Genomic DNA, 21,841 nt, shown 5'->3' on the forward strand with positions numbered 1-21,841 from the left:
TGATTGGGCTGGAGACATGGATGACCGTAAAAGTACTTCTGGATTCGCATTTTTTTATGGGAAATGCAGTATTTTCATGGATGTCAAAGAAGCAACCTATTGTTACTCTTTGTACATGTGAAACTGAATATGTTGCTGCATCTGCATGTGTATCACATGCAATATGGCTAAGAAACTTGCTAAAGGAAGTTGGTTCTGAGCAAAAGAAGCCCACTAAGATAAACATTGATAACAAATCAGCCATTGCACTAGGAAAGAATCCGGTGTATCATCAAAGAAGCAAACATATTAATATTCGTTTTCATTCAATCCGGGAACATGTGAAGAATAAAGAGGTAGTGCTACAATATGTGAAGACTCAAGATCAAGTGGCTGATATATTCACTAAACCCTTGAAAGTAGACCTCTTCATCAAGTTTAAAAGTTCTCTTGGTATGATAAAGAAAGAACAATTAAGTTTAAGGGGGGGTGTTGGAAGTTGATAAACTTAATTATGCTGAAAAATTCAAAGGGTCATATGAAGTATCCAAAGGGTCATATGAAGTATTCAAAGGGTCATATGAAGTATCCAAAGGGTCATATGGATAATCTAAAAGGTCTCATTATGATGTACTTATTAGGGGTGTTAAAAGGTCACTTCTAGTGCCTATAAATATGTGACTATCATGAAGAAGAATGCATGGAAGAAAAAGGAAAGGAGTGGTAGATAGAGAGGGCTTGAAAGAAAAATTGTATTCCTCTTTTAAGAAAAGTTGTACTCCTCCATTATCTTATATAAAGTATTTTCTTTTCATGTTCTTGTATTTCCACCACCATTGCATATTCTATCAAGAATGACTATATTTTTTAATGTATTTAGTTCGTGACTGAAATCGAAATAGAATTTCAACACTAGAGGGGAGTCGGATTATTTTCTTCAAAGAATAGGAATGGACCCCTCTATCTAAATAGCTGGAAAACATGCCCTTCAATTATTGGAGATATTTATGGCCGTACTGTCTAAATGTAATTATTAATCAAGCAGGCCTAGAGACTAGCATATGTGATCATTATGTTATCTAGGTTGCATGTAATGAACCTAAGACTAAGCTTTCTTTTTTCCTATCAAAAGGAGACAATAATTAGTGCATATGATATTAGGGTCCTCAAAAAGTTCTCTCTGCACTCTTTGATGTTCGTCGTGCTCTTCTCCGTTTCATTCTTATCACAGAGGGTTGGTAAGGTGGACCTAGCTGCCGACAAGCACCAGATCAAGGCCTTCAAGTACAGTGACCTCTCTTGGCTCTATTTTAACGAGTGCTAGATTTGTGGCTGGTCGAGCGTGAAAGATGCTTCCATATATCCCTACATGACCCACGCAATGCTGACCAATTGATCCATCAGAGATCCATTGTATCCATTAGAAGGCACATCTTTCTGGTTTTTAGATCACCCTCTCTATCTAATCTCCTCCCACCAGAATAGATATGTTCACTTTCAGACACCCCCTCACCTCCCGAGAGAGAGAGAGAGAGAGAGAGAGAGAGAGAGAGAGAGAGAGAGGAGAAACTTTCACCAAAAAAAAAAAAAGAGAGAGGAGAAATTATTAGATGGACTAGATCGACCATGGACCTAGAATGAAATCACCCATTATTCCTCCTCATTTTTCTTTTTTATGTGTAATAACAACACAATCTAGGATGATTTCACGTAGGTCCACGGTGGACCAGGTGCACCTAATAATTGAGAGAGAGAGAGAGAGAGAGAGAGAGAATTTTAGGGTCTAGATAGTTCATCTTGTTGCTTGCTCCTTTTTTTTTTCTTTTTTTTTTTTAAACCATCAACAGGCATAGTCAAAAATTCATCCTAGAGAAAAACAACCAATAAAGTCAGAAGGGTCAACTTTCTTTGCATAGTTTTATATGCAAAATTTTTATGTTGCCCAACCAATGGATCCTTAAGAGACACTTTATGTAGAATCAATTGTTAAAAACTAGAGTGCCACTTATGTAGAATGTTCCCCACAAATATTTGTTTAAAACTTTATAGCGGGTGAGAGGAAGGCATATTCTTTGGAATTTGTATGAAGTACAAGCAATGCTACTATTTTTGCAATCAAGAAGTTGCATGTCCAGAGCTGTTAATTACATATACTCAATAACTATATTTTTATTTTTCTCGATTTACTAAGTATTTATATGTAGCTGCATTTTTGAATCATGAATATGCTTATCATAAAGGCCTAAAATCATAAAGGTAGCAGTGAAAGGTCTTAGCCTTCCTACAAGACTGCTGCATTTTACCAAAAGAAGACTGAGGAAAAGCATCGATAAGAGTACTTATTAAGCAAATCATCATATAGATCTCATTAATTTGTTAGATCAATTTATAAAATCTAGAAAATTATGAAGCTCAAAATTTAATGTAAGTTTATAGTGATGCATGATTACATTCTCGAATATAGTTAGGGATATCCTTTTCCATGGTTAGGGATATACTATTAATTATCATACATCTATGCATTTAGAAAAAAAAATAAAAAAGTGCCAATTGCAATGCAAGTCTCCAACAATCTATGTAAACTATGATATCCTAACTACAAATGTAAACTACATTTGTGATATAAAAAAAGGATATCTAAGTTTATGATACTCTTGTACCATATGATTCGAATCATGAAAACAGTCGTAAAGAGTGTTCTATCCTTCAAAGGACCTAAGAAACCTCGTATTCTAATAGGCTCATTATTGAAGGCCAAATCATTTTTCTTATTGTAGCATAAAATTTGAAGTACACAAAGATTGAGTCCATTGATTGCCCTCATTGAGACCTTATTGCTATTCTACAATCAAAATGCACCCATATATATATATCTTTTTCCGAGAGCCACAATAAAGTAATACATTGGATAATGTATATTAAATTAACAATAAAACCATCACAAGAGAATAATGTTGTTGAAATAATTAAGTAGCGAACAATTTCTTGATATCTTCGTTGCATATCCATTACCATTTAAAAACTTGCACCTCCTAGCTCAATCATAAATTAAATTAAGGTTGTAAAATAATAAAAAGAAGTCTGCAGAAGAATCCGAGGCTTTCTATGAGCAAAAAGAAATCCCGACCTCCCTTTTGACCGGCAGTACTTCATCTGACTTGCCAGCTCACGAGACATCCCAACTTGCAAGCCACCATCTCGCACGTGTCAACGAAGGGGCATGTGCGACCTCGTGGGCCAACTAATTAATATGGCTTTCTCTTGCCCTGAGACCACGCAAATCACGCTCTGTTTTTGTTTTGCTTTGTTTTGCGTTTCGGATCGATATATTGCCAAGGATATATTTGCCAACGCAAATCTTGAAATATCCTAACAAGATTATACATGATGAATATCAACCGCTTGAACTATGGTTTGGTTTATTTATTTGAGCAATTAATTCTTCCACAAATATTTTTTTTTCTTTTGATTGACCTGCTAAAGGCAATTTTGAAACAATCCATTTCCTTTACATTATTAATTGATCACTATAAACTTGCAAGCGTCTTTCTCCTCTTTAATTCTATTGCCATGGAAAAACTAGAATCTATATTGAAAGCAGAATTAGTTTAGGTTACAGAGTTAATTACTCTAATTCAACTCTAATGTTAATTAACCATCTTTTTCATCTAATAAATTCTTATGTGTGAATTGGTTGCAAGGCTTTTATTGTTCAAAAACTATTGCATACCTAACATTTATTTTTTTTCATACCTCTATTATCTTATTGTAATCAAATTTTGAATATTAACTAGTACTAGTTACTTTGTAAAGATTAGTTGTTAATTCTCTAGGCAAAACTATATGAACGTGGCTCAAAACTGTGGCAAACTTCTGAACTGTTCAACATGCATTTAAGGTATACTTGCATAATGCACTTAAATACACCTAAAAGATAACAATAATTTTATTATTAATTTTTTAAAATAATAATAACTTACAAAATTATAGATTATTGTGAAAATAGAAATCTGATTTCAAATCGTTTGTATTAATATTAGTAGACTTATCCCCTTTATTGATTGGCATCCAATTTTTATCTCAACGCTTTTGCCTTCGCCAAATTTCAAAAAAAAATTATAAAAAAATAATGATACTATATTATGAATTTTAAATTTATCATACTTTTTCTATCCTAACCTTATATTGAAAAATATATCTTGCCATTGAAGTGGTTGCTCAGCGAAATGAGCCTTACTTCCAACCAAGTGGTTTCGAATTCGAAACGGGCGGGCGTCAATTAAATTGAAGAGACCGGATGCTCTCTACTCGGATACGGAGTTTAGAAGGGCTACTAGTCTGCTGGTAGCCTTGGTGGTGCTAGATGTGACGTACTCATACGGTGGATTTATGTTCGAGTCAGAGAGGTCACCGAGCCGGCACACGGGTGGAGAGGATATGAGTAAAACAGGCCGGAGTGCCTAACACACGATCATTTCTGCCTGCATCGAACATTCTTATGGCAGGGTGGGGACCCAGTAGAGACTGCTACGCGGGGGTGGGTTTGTCCCTTCCTCCCTTTTCCTTTTTGATGTACCAAAAAAAATTATATATATATATCTTTTCTAAAATTATAGCAAAATAAAAAAAAATCTAATTTACCTTTTTTATTTTTTTATCAAAAACTCTTTTCGGAGGTTCATGGATTGAAAAATATAAATTAATATATATATATATATATATTACTTTTAAATAAAATATTTTTATGTAAAGTTTCTTATTTTTTTGCACGTGTATAACGTGTATAATATTTATATATATTTAAATGGCCTCACTATTGGGCCCACCGTTATGCACGCAGGTTGGGTTCATATCTTTCGCCCGAAAGAAGGATCCACCTTCCTTGGTGCGAATCCACCGTTAGATCACCCCATGCAATGCTTTCAACACGTTCCGACCACCTTCATCCATCCATCTGCACAACTATCAAAGCGATCAATGGATGATCCAACGGTGGATTCGTGCCAAGGAAGGCAAATGCTTTACCTCCCTCGCACAAAAGATACAACCCGAACTACGCCTATTGGTTTAATACACCGTCTCCTTCCCTTCCGGAAATAGAGATGCCATTTCTATGTCCCATCTCCGAGGCCGGTGCGCCTTCCTTTCTTCTCGCCTCCTTTCTCTCTCTCTCTCTCTCTTTCGCTTTTATCGCTATCGCTTTCGCTGTTCGTTCATCTGCAGCAACAAACGCGCAGCACTCCCATAACGCCCTCTTTGTCGCACACGCGATCTCTAAAAGGGGCGCTTGTTGCTCTCTCTCGGTGGAGGAAGGCTCTTTTCCTCGCATTCTAGCGAGTGGTATTCCCACAAAGATGCGATCTTGATACGTATTTCCTTTTCGGTACATACTTTAATGGTCCTCCCTTAGAAAGCCCGTCTTTTCTTCCTTTCTTTTCTCTCCGGCATTATAATTTCTCTCTCTCTGTCTCTCTCTCTCTCAGGTTTTTTTTTCCGGACGGGCTTCTTCATCTGTTCTTAATTGTTTTTGTTATCTTTCATGGTTTTATAGATGGGGGGATGGGTTTCGATCCATGACGGTCGAGAAAATGGACGAAAGTTTTCAACTTGACGGGCATTTTTTGGGCTTTAACTCAATCAAATAGAGGTAGCTTTCTGATTCTTGTATTTGAATGCTGATCATGTGATTCTTTTTAATTGTCTCGAGCAGAAGTATAGAAAGTTCGGATCTTGATGGCAGTTCTTTTGAATGAAAATAGATGTAGTTGTTGTACCATAGAAAGGCGTTAATGATGTGTGATTGGTTCTGAAATTTATTGTTCCTTAAAGTTTGTAGTTTGTTTGGATCAAGGAATTGACTAAATGTTTTATTTAAACAGATCAATTTATTTTCTGAGCAGACTGAATTATCCTTAAATAGGTTCGTTATAAGGAAGGCATCATTGAAGGGAAAATTATCTTTTTCCATCTACATCATGTTACTTTCTCTCTTTGTTTTTCCAATACAACAGCCCCTTCACCCGCAAGTTTCCTGATGGAAGGACTAGCAGAATTATGTGAAGTAGCTCGCCAGCTGTTTCCATTCAATTATTCTGTTTTTTTTAATTCATAAATGTGGACATATACTGTAGTTTAAAAAAGAGAAATAAATGTATGAAGTGCCGCTTCTCATGTTAATATGGGATAAACTAAATTTAATGATACTTTAGAATAAAAGGGATAAATTTATGTCAAAGGAGCAATTTCAGATTTTGCGATAGTTTAGGTGCAGAAGATTGCAGAAAAAGATCAATGCTAACTTCGATGTATTTTTCTTCCAAGTAGCTTTTGGTCTTTTTTTTTTTTTGTTAACTTCAGAGCAACTAAAGGATAGCAGAATGAGGAAAATGTAATGACATGTTTTAAGATTTTAAATCCTTTTGCAGTAGCACATATTTGAAAAGCCTGAAAAACATTTTTGTGCTCTTGTTTCCCCAAAAAGAGATTGCATGGGTGGAAGCCTGGCCAAGAATGGAGTGAGGGTGGAATTGGAATGTCAAGAACAAAGGCTTTACCTGTCACGCCCCGGACCCGGATCCGTGACACGGCCGTGCTATTGCCGACTATCGCCTACAGTAGCACGCAGCCTCATACAGGGGTAACAGGTAGCCAAAAGGATTCAAACTTATATATATATATATTAAAAGTTTTGCAGTACAACCTTCAAGTTTGAAACAAAAAATACAGAACTTCTATGCTATTCAAATGTACAAAAGTATATAAGCTTCTCCAAAAATACGAAGCTCTGTAACAAAATAAAAAACATATCTGGTGGCGATCACTGATGAGGATCTGAAAGAAAACGAAGCATAAACAGATGTGAGCTACACGGCTCAGTAAGTAATCCTGCATAATCCTACCGGATCAACCAGTAGGCTAAACATGTAAATCAGGGTTTGAGAAGCTGACATGCATGTTTATCTAATAATCATCATGGTATAATATGTATGCAATTTAAACAAGGTAGTAGTGCAAATCACAAAATTTTCATAATATATGCATATAAAACCGTGCCCCCGGCATGCCGTGGTCCATTCTCTCGGATGCTACTGCGAAGTCAGACTCGACCACTGGCGGGGCCAGCTCAGTTACTATTTAGCCACTGGCGGGGCAGGCTCAGTTACTATTCAGCCACTGGCGGGGCAAGCTCAGTTACTATTCAGCCACTGGCGGGGCAGGCCCAATTCCAACTCAGCCACTGGCGGGGCAGGCTCAGTTACTATTCAGCCACTGGCGGGGCAGCTCAGTTACTATTCAGCCACTGGCGGGGCAGCTCAGTTACTATTCAGCCAATGGCAGCTCAGTCATTCTCAGTAGCATCTTTGAGCCCATTATAGTGCCTCTGGGCTAGCTAAGACTTTATAAACTTACATGCATGATTAAAATATTAGTATCATCATGTTGCATACATAGCCATAGCTTCTGGGATCATGCAAGTTACTTATGCATTGTAACATATCATGCATGAAACATATATATACTTAAAATAAATGCTTAGGAAAACATTAATAACATGACATGATCCATAACAGGATTAGGACAGGTTACTTACATTCTTCACTAATCATGCATACAATTCAAATTATATGAAAAACACTGGTTCATCTTATAAAACGTAATACAAGATCTACGATAGGATTAAGACAGATTACTTACCTCAATTCGCTTTCCAAATTTCTCAAGTCCAGGTGACAAATCCTTAATCACCTAAAACAACACCATAGGGATCACATTATTCCCCATTTATTTATTATAAAATTTCTTAGCTCATCATACTATGAACTTACTTGCTTGGATCCCATCCAAGGATCTAGCCCAAGTCCAATTTACCCAATTTAGAGCCTTTGGGGCTCGATTTTTAAACTTAGCCTAGTCTAATTGGGCTTGGGTTAGTCAAATTTGGCTAACCCATTTCATTTTTTTTTTTTTTTCCTTTTTCTTTCCTTTCCTTTTTCCTTCTTTTCTTCTCCTTTCTTTCTCTTTTCTTTTTCTTCTTTTCTTCTCCTTTCTTTCTCTTTTCTTTTTCTTCTTTTCTTCTCCTTCCCGAAGCTTCTCTTTTCTTTTTTCTTCTTTTCTTCTCTTTCCCGAAGCTTCTCCCGACTCCTCTCTTCCTTCCGCCGCGAAGAGAGGAGGGTGAGCTCGGGAGGGGTTGAGCCCCGGACGGCCGGCTCCCGCGACCGGCTCCCGCGGCCGTCACCCGCGGCCGAAGCCCGCGACGCCCTCGGCCGCGCTCGCGGCCGACGCTCGACGCCCGCATCCCCGGCCGGCCTGCGGCCGAGGCTCGTGCCGGCGGCGCTCGCAGCCGAAGCCGGTGGCCGCCGCACGTGACAATAACTGGTGAGTCCCTGTTCCCTCTCTCTTTTTTTTTTTTTTTTATTTCCTCTTCTCCTCTTTCTTTTTTTTTTTTTTGTGTGTGTGTGGGAGCCGCGCCGCCACCTCTTCGCCGGTGAAGAGGCGGGGGCTCGGCGGAGGCTGGCGGCCTCGGGGCCGCGCCGGTCGCCGGTACGGCCAGACCCGGCGACCCCTTGGCTGCCCCTCTGCCCGAGGGCGGCCTTGGCCGGGGTCGGTCATCCGCAGGCCGAGTCCGGTTGGGCTCGGCCCGGGTGGCGTTGGGCTCGGGTTCGGGCCGTTCTCAGGCCGGCCCGCGGCCTGTAGGTCCGGCCTGCAGTCCTCCTCCTGTCTCTCTCTCCCGTGCCGGTCTCCTCCTCACTGTGCCGGTCTCCTCCCCTCTGTTTCATCAGTGAAACAGAGGGGAGAATACCCCACAGAGGGGTACCTCCACCCTGTCTCTGCCCAGAGATCTATTTACAGAGCCTTACCTTTTTGTGGTCGGTTGAAGCTGTGGGGGATCACCTCGGTTCACAGTCCCTCCTTCCTCTCCTGGGCTGCAGGGTCCCTTCCGCCTCCAGCTCCAAGGCTTGGCTCTCTGGCGCAGTAGATCCAGAGGGTTAGAGGTTTAGGGAGGGTACATTCAATTCGGGGTTAGCAAATCTCAGGGGTTTTAAATACAGGGCTTATGACTTGACCCCAAAGGAGAGGTGGCGTTCTCTCCTTCCTCACTTCTCCGGGAGCCACCAGCTGCCCCTCCTCCTCAGGCCAGCTCACAGCTCCGTTGCCCGAGGGGGAGGAGGTGGCGGGCTCCTATTTTGCATGCCGGTGGGGGTTTCTCCGTTAGCCATCTGGTGGTCTTGTCTTTTCAGCCCTCAGGCGGGAGATTATGGCCATCTTGGGCCAGCTAACCCCTCCCTGCCCAATACTATTCAACTGGGCCCTACAGTATTGGGCCCGGTCTGTATTGGGCCCGGACATTACATCCTCCCCCCCTTAAATAAATTTCGTCCTCGAAATTAAGCATACCTTGGTTCTCGAAGAGCTGAGGGTAGCATTGTCGCATCTCCTCCTCCAATTCCCAGGTAGCTTCCCTTTCAGTGTGGTTGGTCCACTGGACTTTAACATAGGGAATGGTGCGCCTTCGGAGGATTTGCTCTTTTCTGTCTATGATGCGCAGGGGAGCCTCCTCATAGGTTAAATCTTCATTTAATTGCAGAGGCTCATGTGGCACCACATGGCTGGGATCCAGAACATACCTCCGTAACAAGGAGACGTGGAAGACGTTGTGTACGCCTGATAGCTCCGGGGGTAGGGCCAATTTGTAGGCAACCTTGCCTATCCTGGCAAGAATCTCGAATGGGCCGATGTAGCGAGGACTTAGCTTGCCGTGTCTTCCGAATCGGGTAATGCCCTTCGATGGAGAAATTTTCAGGAAGACAAAGTTTCCCTCCAAAAATTCCAAAGCCCTTCTTCCTCTGTCAGCCCATCTTTTCTGTCTATCCTGAGCAGCCTGAAGCCTTTGCTTAATCAGTAGTACCTTGTCCCTGGTGTGCTGGACCAATTCGGGGCCTAGCATTTTCCGCTCCCCGACTTCATCCCAGTGTAAGGGGGATCGGCATTTTCTCCCATAGAGGGCTTCGTATGGGGCCATCTGGATACTGGAATGGTAACTATTGTTATAAGCAAATTCCACCAGTGGTATATGACTGTCCCAATTTCCACCTAGGTCCACAGTGCAAGCCCTCAACATGTCTTCCAGAGTTTGGATTGTCCGCTCTGACTGGCCGTCGGTCTGGGGGTGGTATGCTGTACTGAGCCTCAGTCCGGTACCCATGGCCTTCTGAAAGCTTCCCCAGAATCTGGACACGAATCGGGGGTCACGATCAGAAATGATACTCACTGGTACTCCGTGCAGGCGTACAATCTCGTCGATGTATAATTGGGCCAGCTTGTCTAGAGGAGTACCAGTTCTGAATGGTAGAAAGTGGGCCGATTTTGTGAGACGGTCAACTATCACCCATACCGCATCATTCTTCCTTACTGTTCTAGGAAGTCCTGTAACCAAATCCATCGTGATGTGCTCCCACTTCCATTCAGGAATTTCTATTGGTTCTAGCAACCCTGCCGGCCTCTGGTGCTCTGCTTTTACCAGCTGACAGGTCAAACATCGGGCCACAAACTCAGCTATCTCCCTCTTCATCCCCTTCCACCAGTAATGTTCCCGAAGGTCCCGGTACATCTTAGTACTGCCTGGGTGAATAGAGAAACGGGATTGGTGGGCCTCTTCCATGATTTCCCTTCTTAGGTCAACATTTGCCGGTACACACAGTCGGTGACCAAACCTTAGGGTACCATCGGGGTGCATTTGGAGCTCGGGTCGCAACCCTTTCTCCACTTCATCCTTGAGCTGGCAGATGTGCTCATCAGACTGCTGGGCAATCTTTATTTTGTCGATCAAGGTTGGTTGTATACTCAAGGCGGCCAGCAAACTTCTTGTAGTTCGGGTAACCACCTCAACCTGCAGTTTATCGAGATCTTTCTGAATCTGTGGTTGAGTGGTGAGTAATGCGGTGGAGCTCATTACTGACTTTCTGCTTAGGGCATCAGCCACCACGTTGGCCTTTCCTGGGTGGTACTTAATACTCAGGTCATAATCCTTCAGGAGTTCCAACCACCTTCTTTGCCTCATATTCAATTCCTTCTGGGTGAATATATACTTTAGGCTCTTGTGGTCGGTGTACACTTCACAGTGTTCGCCATATAAATAATGTCTCCAAAGTTTCAAGGCGAACACTACTGCGGCCAACTCCAGGTCATGTGTCGGGTAGTTCTGTTCATAGGGTTTCAGCTGTCTCGAGGCATAGGCTACCACCTTGCCATCTTGCATCAGCACACAGCCTAGCCCGTTCTTGGAAGCATCACTGTAGATGGTAAATTCTCCAGTTAAGGACGGCAATGTTAAAATTGGGGCAGAAACTAACCTTTGTTTAAGCTCCTGGAAGCTCCTCTCACACTTGCCGTCCCAGATAAACTTGGCCCGTTTCTTAGTCAACTGGGTCAAGGGGGTAGCTATTTTGGAGAACCCTTCCACAAATCGCCGGTAATACCCGGCTAATCCCAAAAAGCTTCTTATTTCCTTGGCGTTGGTAGGACGAGGCCAATCCACCACCGCTTCTATCTTCTTGGGGTCCACTGACACTCCTTCCTTGGAGATTATATGGCCGAGAAACGCCACACTGTTCAGCCAGAACTCACATTTGTTCAGCTTGGCATACAGCCTTTTCTCTCGAAGGATTTGTAGCACCACCCTCAAATGGTCCTCATGTTCCTTCCGGCTCTTTGAGTATATCAAAATGTCATCGATGAAAACTATCACGAACTGATCCAAATATAGTTTAAAGACTCTGTTCATTAAGTCCATAAATGCAGCCGGGGCATTGGTCAATCCAAAAGGCATAACCAGAAATTCATAATGCCCATACCTGGTTCGAAATGCAGTTTTTGGCACATCCTCAGATTTGATCTTTAGCTGATGGTAACCCGACCTCAAATCTATCTTGGAGAAGACTTGGGCGCCTTGCAGCTGATCAAACAGGTCATCGATCCGGGGTAGGGGATATTTGTTCTTTATGGTTATCTTGTTCAATTCCCGGTAATCGATGCATAGCCGCATACTCCCGTCTTTCTTTTTCACAAACAGGACAGGAGCTCCCCATGGCGACGCACTGGGCTGAATGAACTTTTTATCTAGGAGTTCTTGTAGTTGTACCTTCAATTCCCTTAACTCAGCAGGGGCCATCCGATAAGGAGCCTTGGAGACTGGCCCCTCTCCTGGTGCGAGGTCGATAGTGAATTCGATCTCTCGATCTGGGGGTAATCCTGGTAGTTCCTCCGGGAAGACATCCGGATATTCTCTGACTACTGGAATATCTTCCAGTTTGGTCTCTTTCTGGGTATCCACTACACAGGCCAGATAGGCCATACACCCTTTTCTCAAAGCCTTTCCAGCTTTCAAGGCAGAAATAAAGTGTAGTGTAGGAGCATCTTGAAGGGGTATATCGCCCTGAAAGAAAAATTCTTGTTCCCCAGGTATCCGAAATACCACCCTCTTGTGGTAACAATCAATGTGGGCGTGATACTGTGACATCCAGTCCATGCCCAAGATAATATCAAAGTCTTGCATGTCAAGCTATAAAAGATTTGTCTCTAATTCTTTTTCCCCTATCTGAATTATGCAATCTCTATATTTAATGTCAACAATTACGGTTTTCTGAAGGGGTGTAGCAACATGCCATGGTTCCACTAATTTCTCAGATGTGCTATGTAGTTGTCTGGAAAAACTAACTGACACGAAAGAATGCGTAGAACCAGAATCAAATAGAATGAGGGCAGGAACCGAGTTGACCAGAAGTGTACCTGTCACCACCTGATCGCTAGCACTGGCATCCTGTCGAGTCAGTGCGAAAACTCGAGGGTTACCCCTCGATCTCTGGTCCTCTGGTGCAGTTTGTCTAGGCTCGTCCTTCCTTCGGCTAGGGCAGTTGCGGGCGATGTGTCCTGTCTGCCCGCAAGAATAACAAGCTCCAGTCTTCTTCATGCAGGTACCCTTGTGGTTTCCGCCACAGGTGAGGCAGCCTCTGCTCTGTCTCTTCTTGGGCACAGATCCCTTGCTGCCTCCAGACCCACTACTCTGAGCTCCCGACGATCGGGTCCTCTTCATGTCTTCTCTCTCCCTCCCGGACCGTATTAGGTCAGCCTCAACCTTCAAGGCTCGGTCCAGTACATCCTTGTAGCTTGAGAACAGATGGGAGGATATTCGGGATCGAATCCCGTACCTCAATCCCTGTTCAAACCGGTTTACCTTACTTCTCTCCTCCTCCATGAACTGGGGGCAAAATCGTCCCAGCTCGTTGAATTTATTGGCATACTCCAGAACAGACATTCGGTCGGTCTGGGTCAGCGCCAAGAATTCATTTTGCTTAGACTGGTTGACTGAATCCGAAAAATATTGGTTGTAAAACAACCTCTTGAAGTCCCTCCATGTAAGTCCGTCGACGGCATAGGCTGTCTCCATGGCCGTCCACCAGAACTCGGCGTTTCCTGTCAGCATAGAGGTCGCCATCTGGACCTTCACCTCATCGGGGAAAAGAAGAGCTCGGAACATCTTCTCTATTTCCCGGATCCATGCTTCTGCTGCCATAGGGTCAGGCCCACCCTCAAAGGTCGGAGGGTTTAGTCGGCGAAACCTCTCATAGCAGGTGCCTGCCGGTGGCATAGCGGCCAGCTGCATCATCTGCTGCTGTTGCAGCACTTGTGTCATAAGCTGGTACACTCCGGCTAGGCCTGCCTGACCTGCTGCAGATCGTGGAGTATCTGGGGGAACCGACTGCTCACTAGGCTCCGGGGAGGGTGGTCTCCTGTCGTCATCCATATCTCTCGAACAATCGCCTTGCAGTCAAAAATTTTAAAGTGAGATTATGATAAACTAGCATATTATAACTTTTTCTATGACAGTGACATTCTTAACTACCCCTTTCCTTAGGCATTTTATGGTTATTCTTTTGTTTAACCTAAGGCTCTGATACCACTAGATGTCACGCCCCGGACCCGGATCCGTGACACGGCCGTGCTATTGCCGACTATCGCCTACAGTAGCACGCAGCCTCATACAGGGGTAACAGGTAGCCAAAAGGATTCAAACTTATATATATATATATTAAAAGTTTTGCAGTACAACCTTCAAGTTTGAAACAAAAAATACAGAACTTCTATGCTATTCAAATGTACAAAAGTATATAAGCTTCTCCAAAAATACGAAGCTCTGTAACAAAATAAAAAACATATCTGGTGGCGATCACTGATGAGGATCTGAAAGAAAACGAAGCATAAACAGATGTGAGCTACACGGCTCAGTAAGTAATCCTGCATAATCCTACCGGATCAACCAGTAGGCTAAACATGTAAATCAGGGTTTGAGAAGCTGACATGCATGTTTATCTAATAATCATCATGGTATAATATGTATGCAATTTAAACAAGGTAGTAGTGCAAATCACAAAATTTTCATAATATATGCATATAAAACCGTGCCCCCGGCATGCCGTGGTCCATTCTCTCGGATGCTACTGCGAAGTCAGACTCGACCACTGGCGGGGCCAGCTCAGTTACTATTCAGCCACTGGCGGGGCAGGCTCAGTTACTATTCAGCCACTGGCGGGGCAAGCTCAGTTACTATTCAGCCACTGGCGGGGCAGGCCCAATTCCAACTCAGCCACTGGCGGGGCAGGCTCAGTTACTATTCAGCCACTGGCGGGGCAGCTCAGTTACTATTCAGCCACTGGCGGGGCAGCTCAGTTACTATTCAGCCAATGGCAGCTCAGTCATTCTCAGTAGCATCTTTGAGCCCATTATAGTGCCTCTGGGCTAGCTAAGACTTTATAAACTTACATGCATGATTAAAATATCAGTATCATCATGTTGCATACATAGCCATAGCTTCTGGGATCATGCAAGTTACTTATGCATTGTAACATATCATGCATGAAACATATATATACTTAAAATAAATGCTTAGGAAAACATTAATAACATGACATGATCCATAACAGGATTAGGACAGGTTACTTACATTCTTCACTAATCATGCATACAATTCAAATTATATGAAAAACACTGGTTCATCTTATAAAACGTAATACAAGATCTACGATAGGATTAAGACAGATTACTTACCTCAATTCGCTTTCCAAATTTCTCAAGTCCAGGTGACAAATCCTTAATCACCTAAAACAACACCATAGGGATCACATTATTCCCCATTTATTTATTATAAAATTTCTTAGCTCATCATACTATGAACTTACTTGCTTGGATCCCATCCAAGGATCTAGCCCAAGTCCAATTTACCCAATTTAGAGCCTTTGGGGCTCGATTTTTAAACTTAGCCTAGTCTAATTGGGCTTGGGTTAGTCAAATTTGGCTAACCCATTTCATTTTTTTTTTTTTTTCCTTTTTCTTTCCTTTCCTTTTTCCTTCTTTTCTTCTCCTTTCTTTCTCTTTTCTTTTTCTTCTTTTCTTCTCCTTTCTTTCTCTTTTCTTTTTCTTCTTTTCTTCTCCTTCCCGAAGCTTCTCTTTTCTTTTTTCTTCTTTTCTTCTCTTTCCCGAAGCTTCTCCCGACTCCTCTCTTCCTTCCGCCGCGAAGAGAGGAGGGTGAGCTCGGGAGGGGTTGAGCCCCGGACGGCCGGCTCCCGCGACCGGCTCCCGCGGCCGTCACCCGCGGCCGAAGCCCGCGACGCCCTCGGCCGCGCTCGCGGCCGACGCTCGACGCCCGCATCCCCGGCCGGCCTGCGGCCGAGGCTCGTGCCGGCGGCGCTCGCAGCCGAAGCCGGTGGCCGCCGCACGTGACAATAACTGGTGAGTCCCTGTTCCCTCTCTCTTTTTTTTTTTTTTATTTCCTCTTCTCCTCTTTCTTTTTTTTTTTTTGTGTGTGTGTGGGAGCCGCGCCGCCACCTCTTCGCCGGTGAAGAGGCGGGGGCTCGGCGGAGGCTGGCGGCCTCGGGGCCGCGCCGGTCGCCGGTACGGCCAGACCCGGCGACCCCTTGGCTGCCCCTCTGCCCGAGGGCGGCCTTGGCCGGGGTCGGTCATCCGCAGGCCGAGTCCGGTTGGGCTCGGCCCGGGTGGCGTTGGGCTCGGGTTCGGGCCGTTCTCAGGCCGGCCCGCGGCCTGTAGGTCCGGCCTGCAGTCCTCCTCCTGTCTCTCTCTCCCGTGCCGGTCTCCTCCTCACTGTGCCGGTCTCCTCCCCTCTGTTTCATCAGTGAAACAGAGGGGAGAATACCCCACAGAGGGGTACCTCCACCCTGTCTCTGCCCAGAGATCTATTTACAGAGCCTTACCTTTTTGTGGTCGGTTGAAGCTGTGGGGGATCACCTCGGTTCACAGTCCCTCCTTCCTCTCCTGGGCTGCAGGGTCCCTTCCGCCTCCAGCTCCAAGGCTTGGCTCTCTGGCGCAGTAGATCCAGAGGGTTAGAGGTTTAGGGAGGGTACATTCAATTCGGGGTTAGCAAATCTCAGGGGTTTTAAATACAGGGCTTATGACTTGACCCCAAAGGAGAGGTGGCGTTCTCTCCTTCCTCACTTCTCCGGGAGCCACCAGCTGCCCCTCCTCCTCAGGCCAGCTCACAGCTCCGTTGCCCGAGGGGGAGGAGGTGGCGGGCTCCTATCTTGCATGCCGGTGGGGGTTTCTCCGTTAGCCATCTGGTGGTCTTGTCTTTTCAGCCCTCAGGCGGGAGATTATGGCCATCTTGGGCCAGCTAACCCCTCCCTGGCCCAATACTATTCAACTGGGCCCTACAGTATTGGGCCCGGTCTGTATTGGGCCCGGACATTACATTACCAACTCAACCAGTTGGCACCCTCCTCAGATGGTTCCTTCCATCATGAGGGTCCATGGTTTTGCAGAAGCATTTCGTGGACATTTTTAAAAGTTGGTATGATATTTAAATTTTTCTCACATTTTTAAAATGTCACTGGTCTTATGAGGTTTAGGGTTCCTTATCACTGGATAAATAAGGTCATCCTTCTGTTTCCTGATTTTACTGAGAAACTGATTCTTTACGATGCAATAATTTGATTTTTTTTTTTCAAATATAACTTGAGGACTATTGGCTTATGGGCAGGTGCTCTATAGAAATTCTTATGCTTTTGGATTAAAGTATGCTTTTAAACATATTTCAGATTGGGACGATTTATGTAATGGAGTTTAAAAAAATCCATTGGCATTTCCTGTTCTCGTTTCCCTTACATATGATCTCTTACTGGTTATTTCTATATTGTATTGTAGATTTCTGGGTTTTTATGGGATTGTAAATAAGTTCTGAAATTTTGTGCCAATTTGTTTTGGGAAGAAATGCTGTCAAGGAGCCGGAGCATCCACTGTAGTCTCCGACTTAGAACTTCGCAATAGGTCTATTCATAAAAGTCTTCAACTTTTCTTCACAAAGAGTTTGATTACCATTATAACTAGCTTTCATAAAATAAACTGAGTGGAATAAGAAACAAACAAGAGTCTTAATGTAATGAGATACAAACAGCAGCCTGATACATTATTAATAACATTGTCCCTGCTGCTTGCTCAAGAAGTTTTTATTCCAAATTATCGATATCATATGATACACTGACTCCCATTAATTTAGATGATAATAGAGAGGGTAATTGTTATTTCCATACAAATTTTCATAAAAGCAGGTTGTATTGAATTTTCAATTGTGGCATGGCCATCTGTGCTGTAAATGAAATTCTGGCTTGTTGAGAGTCTATATCTGCTAAATTAATTGCATCAGTTAGTATGCTTCAAATTTAGCTTTCCTCCACAATTTTGATGAGTCAGTCCTAAATTAGCAAAGAAATCTTTGAGCCTTAGCTAATGCTCTAAAAGTCATGTACTTGCATAAAGCAATATAAAGAGCTTAGTGACTATGCTTGTTTCCTTATTTCTCTAACCTTCATGCATCTTCCTATTTGGTTGCAGTACCAGGAACTTGCTCTGTGCTTACCTAGGTGTCCTGCAGAAGTGAAGATATTATTTACTGTTCATACTAGTCATCTTTCATCTTTTTATTTTTGATGCGTGAAGAAGTGATGGAGAGAGGTACCACTTCAGTAACCCCTGAGGTGATTAAGCCTAGAAGTGGGGTAAGGAGAAATTCAGCAGGAAAAGCAAGTACTACTGCTTCACCATCTCTTTCAAACAGTGGTGAAAAGCCTGTTCCTAATTACCTCAGAGCTTCAACTGGCTCCTGTCATGATTTCTGTAAATATGGAATTAAGCATGGTTTTGAAGCAAAGAAAGGGCTTCCAATACGTGCCAAACTTCTCGGCAATAGCAGGAAACCAGATGAAGAACAAAATCAAGCAAAGGTTTTGACACCACGAGAGAGAAGGAAGAGACTGGAGCTCAAGGACAATCAATTTCAAACAATGTATGGAAGTAGAGATAAAGTTGTCATGCGGAAGGATCTGCCACCTGAGAAGGTGATTCAGATTTCAGATACATCTACCAATCAAGCTGAAGTATCCGGTGAAGAATCCTCAGGCATAAAGCCAAAGTGCTTATCGCCCAACCTGACAACAGTTGCATCTCTTGGGCATAAACCTGCAAATCTAGCTGATGAATCATCGGAGGAGGGATCTATAACCATCAAACCAGTGACCTCATCACACATCCAGAAAAGCAACACGCCTGATGAGCACAAATTTCCAGTAGAAGGGTTATGTGAAGAATCTGCAGAGATTATGCCTGTGACATCAGACAACCAGAAGCATATTGTGTCTGCTAAGAATACACCTGTCGCTCGGGTAGAAGAACCGTATGTGGAGGATGTTAGCACGAAGCTTGTGGTTTCATCACAGACTAGGACAGGCATTGCATTCACTGAGCATGTCGCTAGCAGTCTAGTAGAAGAATCATCAGAAGAGCTTGAAATCATAAAGTCACTTGTCCAGGAAAACATTGTGTGTGCAGATCATGCACCAATCAATCAAGCAGAAGGATTATCCATTCAGAAAAGCATTACATCTGCTGAGAATATATCAGCTGATCAAGCAGCAAGATTATCTGAAGAACAAAGCCAGGTGAAGATTTTGAATGCAGGTGATAATAAAAAGAGAGAGATGAACAAGCTGAAGACTGCACAAAAGAATGTTTTTGAGGACTCTGTTAAAGCTAAAGTCATCAAGCAGAAACTAACTGATGCATCTGTCAAGAAGACTGCATCACCTGTCATGGAAACCATCACATCTGTTAAGCTAACGAGTACCATGAAGAAGAGGCCATCATTTGTTAATAAAACCATTGCACCTTTGGCGCATAGAATTATCAAGCAAAGTGCTCAATCAATTCCGAAGGCAGGTGCTGCATCTGCTGAACCTGCAACCTCTTCGAAACAAAAGGAAACTACTTCTCCTTCAATTTCTACAACTGGCCTAACTGGTCAAAGGAACCTGGAGAACAAGAGCATTAAGAGTCCAGGCCAGTCAAAAATTGGAGAGGGGAAAGTATTGAAACCACCGAAAGCTTCTGTCTTGACCAAGTCTCCTGTTAATCGGGTTTCAATCATGAAGTTGAAGAAATACGGGAACATGAAGCCTTCTTCCCTGGTGAAGACTGAAGCAAAAGTTGGAAAGGTAGATAGCAATGCCGAGAAAATCAAGGAGAAAACTGTGTACACTGTTGAGCTGAAGTCAGGGAAGTCAGATCAGAAGACCATAAAGCGAAAACCCAGCAAACTTGGATCATATCCATCATCACGTTCCTCATTATCAGCTTCGTCATTAAGGTCTTCACCATCTGCATCATCACATGACTCTGAGTCTACAGTAAGCGAAGTGAGTGTACCTGCTACGGTCAAAGAGGGAACTGAGAGGAGGGAAACTGATGTTTCGAAGGGTAAAAACAAGAGGACACCAAGTAGAACTGGAAGTGTTCACTCTGAAGGTAAATCTACTAGACTGTGCAATTTAAAATTTCAGAGGGGCAAGGTAGTTAATCTCCAGTCTGAGGATAATGGTCCGAGAAAACTTAGATTCAGACCAGCAAAAGTTGTGAGCGAGAATCAGAATGGTAAAGAAGTAGGGAGGAGAAACTTTAGGAAGCAGAGAGCAACTTGTGCAGGAGCCCCAAACACTCCCACTTCAGATGCTCGGGCTGTTGTATTGAGACATCAAGATGTACAGGACAAGAAAGACACCCAAGGTTTGCTCAATCATGTGATTGAAGAAACTGCAAGTAAGCTTGTGGAGACTAGGAAGAGCAAGGTGAAGGCCTTGGTGGGTGCTTTTGAAACTGTGATCTCTCTCCAAGAAAACAAACTAGCTCCTGCTGTTGCAGTTCCATGATTACTTTGTGATGGTGGTTGAATGTGATACTTGTAGATGATGTTTCCTCATGAAAAACTCAAAATAACAGTAATTGAGCTTGGATTTTACTGGTACATATGAATTAGGACGTGGACAGGCTTGTGCATGTATATAAATGGGTAAACTGAAGAAAGGTAGCTTTGGGTTGAAAAAGGTTTACCGGGTTTTGCATGTGTGGTTTGATGCCAGTCTTCTTGTCTGAGATTTCCATTCTTTTTTCTTTCCCCGACGTAGATACTAATTTGATTTCTCTCATATATACTGCAAATCAAGTTAAGAAGCTTGCAGATATAAGGTTGAGATTATCTGAATAAAATGCTTTCCCTCATTTTGCTGTATTCTTTCTATTTCAGTAAGTTGTTTGGCACTTCAATGACCTCAACCTCTAATTGGAGGATGCAACTTCAGATCTATACCGAATTGGATTTGTGCAAGGGCTCCTATATCTCCGAGACTTAAAGTTTTACAAGTTTTTTTTTCTTCAGTTCGTTAAATCAGCGAACATGAGATATTTGAAGCATTGTTAATTTTGCAAGTAATATCATTTTCTTTGAGATACGTAAATGCTAATCATTTCATGTAAGTGAAATTGAGCTGCCAGGTCATTGTGGCGACAAGTATATCTGAATGAAATGCTGTTTTCCCATACACCATTATGTTTCAGTTCATTATCTTATAGTATTAATTTTAACAGTTCTAGGAGTTAGCCGCATCTCTGAGATATCTAAGTTAGATCTGCCAGATCCATTGTGGCAACTATCTGTTCACAAGTACTCCAATGAAATGCTGATTTCCCCCCCCTACAACACTATCTCCCATTTCATTATAACAATTGGTTTTTTGACAAAATTGATGGCTGAAATAATACAAGGGTAAAAGTGGGTAAATAAGCAATTATTTGTCGAGTAACATTCTCAATCCCCCTCTATAGCATACATATTTGTCCTCTTAACTTCCCATCATTTATATTGGCAATACTCAACGGAATGTGGATTTTCTGATTTAAAATGAGATTTATGTATCTAGGATGAGTGTTTTCAAGACTACTGATAGAATGTTAGACTGCATGTCTGCTTGTTGTTTCAGTGTAATCGTTTCAGTCCTTCAAGATTGTGACACCTAGCGTATGATTGAAGTTATAGTTCAAGAAAGTTATAGTTATGTTTACATAGTTTCAAGAAGGTTTAAAATTTGCATTAGTTCTGAAAATTTCTGTCAATAAGCTTGGTCAGGAGTAAATATGGAGTGGATATGGATTAATATACTATCCAACAAGCCTGTCAACAACCTGCTTTCTCTCTCTTTCCCTTGAAGTGTTCTTTGTATTAAGAAAAATTAAACATTCATAGAAGGTAAATAAGCAGCATAGTCTCGTACGCTATCCTTCAGCTATGCTTAGCCATTCATTAACATATAATGGAGCCTTATTTGGTTGGGTTCTTTTTTTTTTTTTAATCATTTCATTCATGAGAAGAAAGACTCTACATTTTTATTTTTTTATTTTTTTTGGTACAACGGTGGCTCACATCCTACGGATATGAATGCGGCCAACAAAGTTAAAAAATAAAAGACTACCTAGA

The 21,841-nt window shown here is 42.7% G+C and overlaps 1 protein-coding gene across 2 annotated transcripts; it reads left to right on the forward strand.

Moving 5' to 3' along the window:
• The first annotated feature begins 5,066 nt into the window (after positions 1-5,066).
• Positions 5,067-20,909, forward strand: LOC103696204 (uncharacterized). Of its 2 annotated transcripts, none has more exons than XM_088721147.2 (3): positions 5,067-5,362; positions 5,463-5,626; positions 17,875-20,909. In XM_088721147.2, exon 3 carries the CDS (start codon positions 17,970-17,972, stop codon positions 20,238-20,240), a length of 2,271 nt encoding a protein of 756 aa, XP_088577273.2. In that variant the 5' UTR covers positions 5,067-5,362; positions 5,463-5,626; positions 17,875-17,969; the 3' UTR covers positions 20,241-20,909. The 2 variants fall into 2 exon arrangements, with proteins under 2 accessions (XP_088577273.2, XP_088577272.2); XM_088721146.2 differs by having other exon boundaries at positions 5,531-5,626.
• Positions 20,910-21,841: the final 932 nt, after the last annotated feature.

The sequence above is a fragment of the Phoenix dactylifera genome, chromosome 1 (assembly GCF_051530095.1).
Source record: "Phoenix dactylifera cultivar Ajwa chromosome 1, Ajwa_hap1_PhDact_Kaust_v1.1, whole genome shotgun sequence".
Classification (NCBI taxonomy): Eukaryota; Viridiplantae; Streptophyta; class Magnoliopsida; order Arecales; family Arecaceae; genus Phoenix; species Phoenix dactylifera.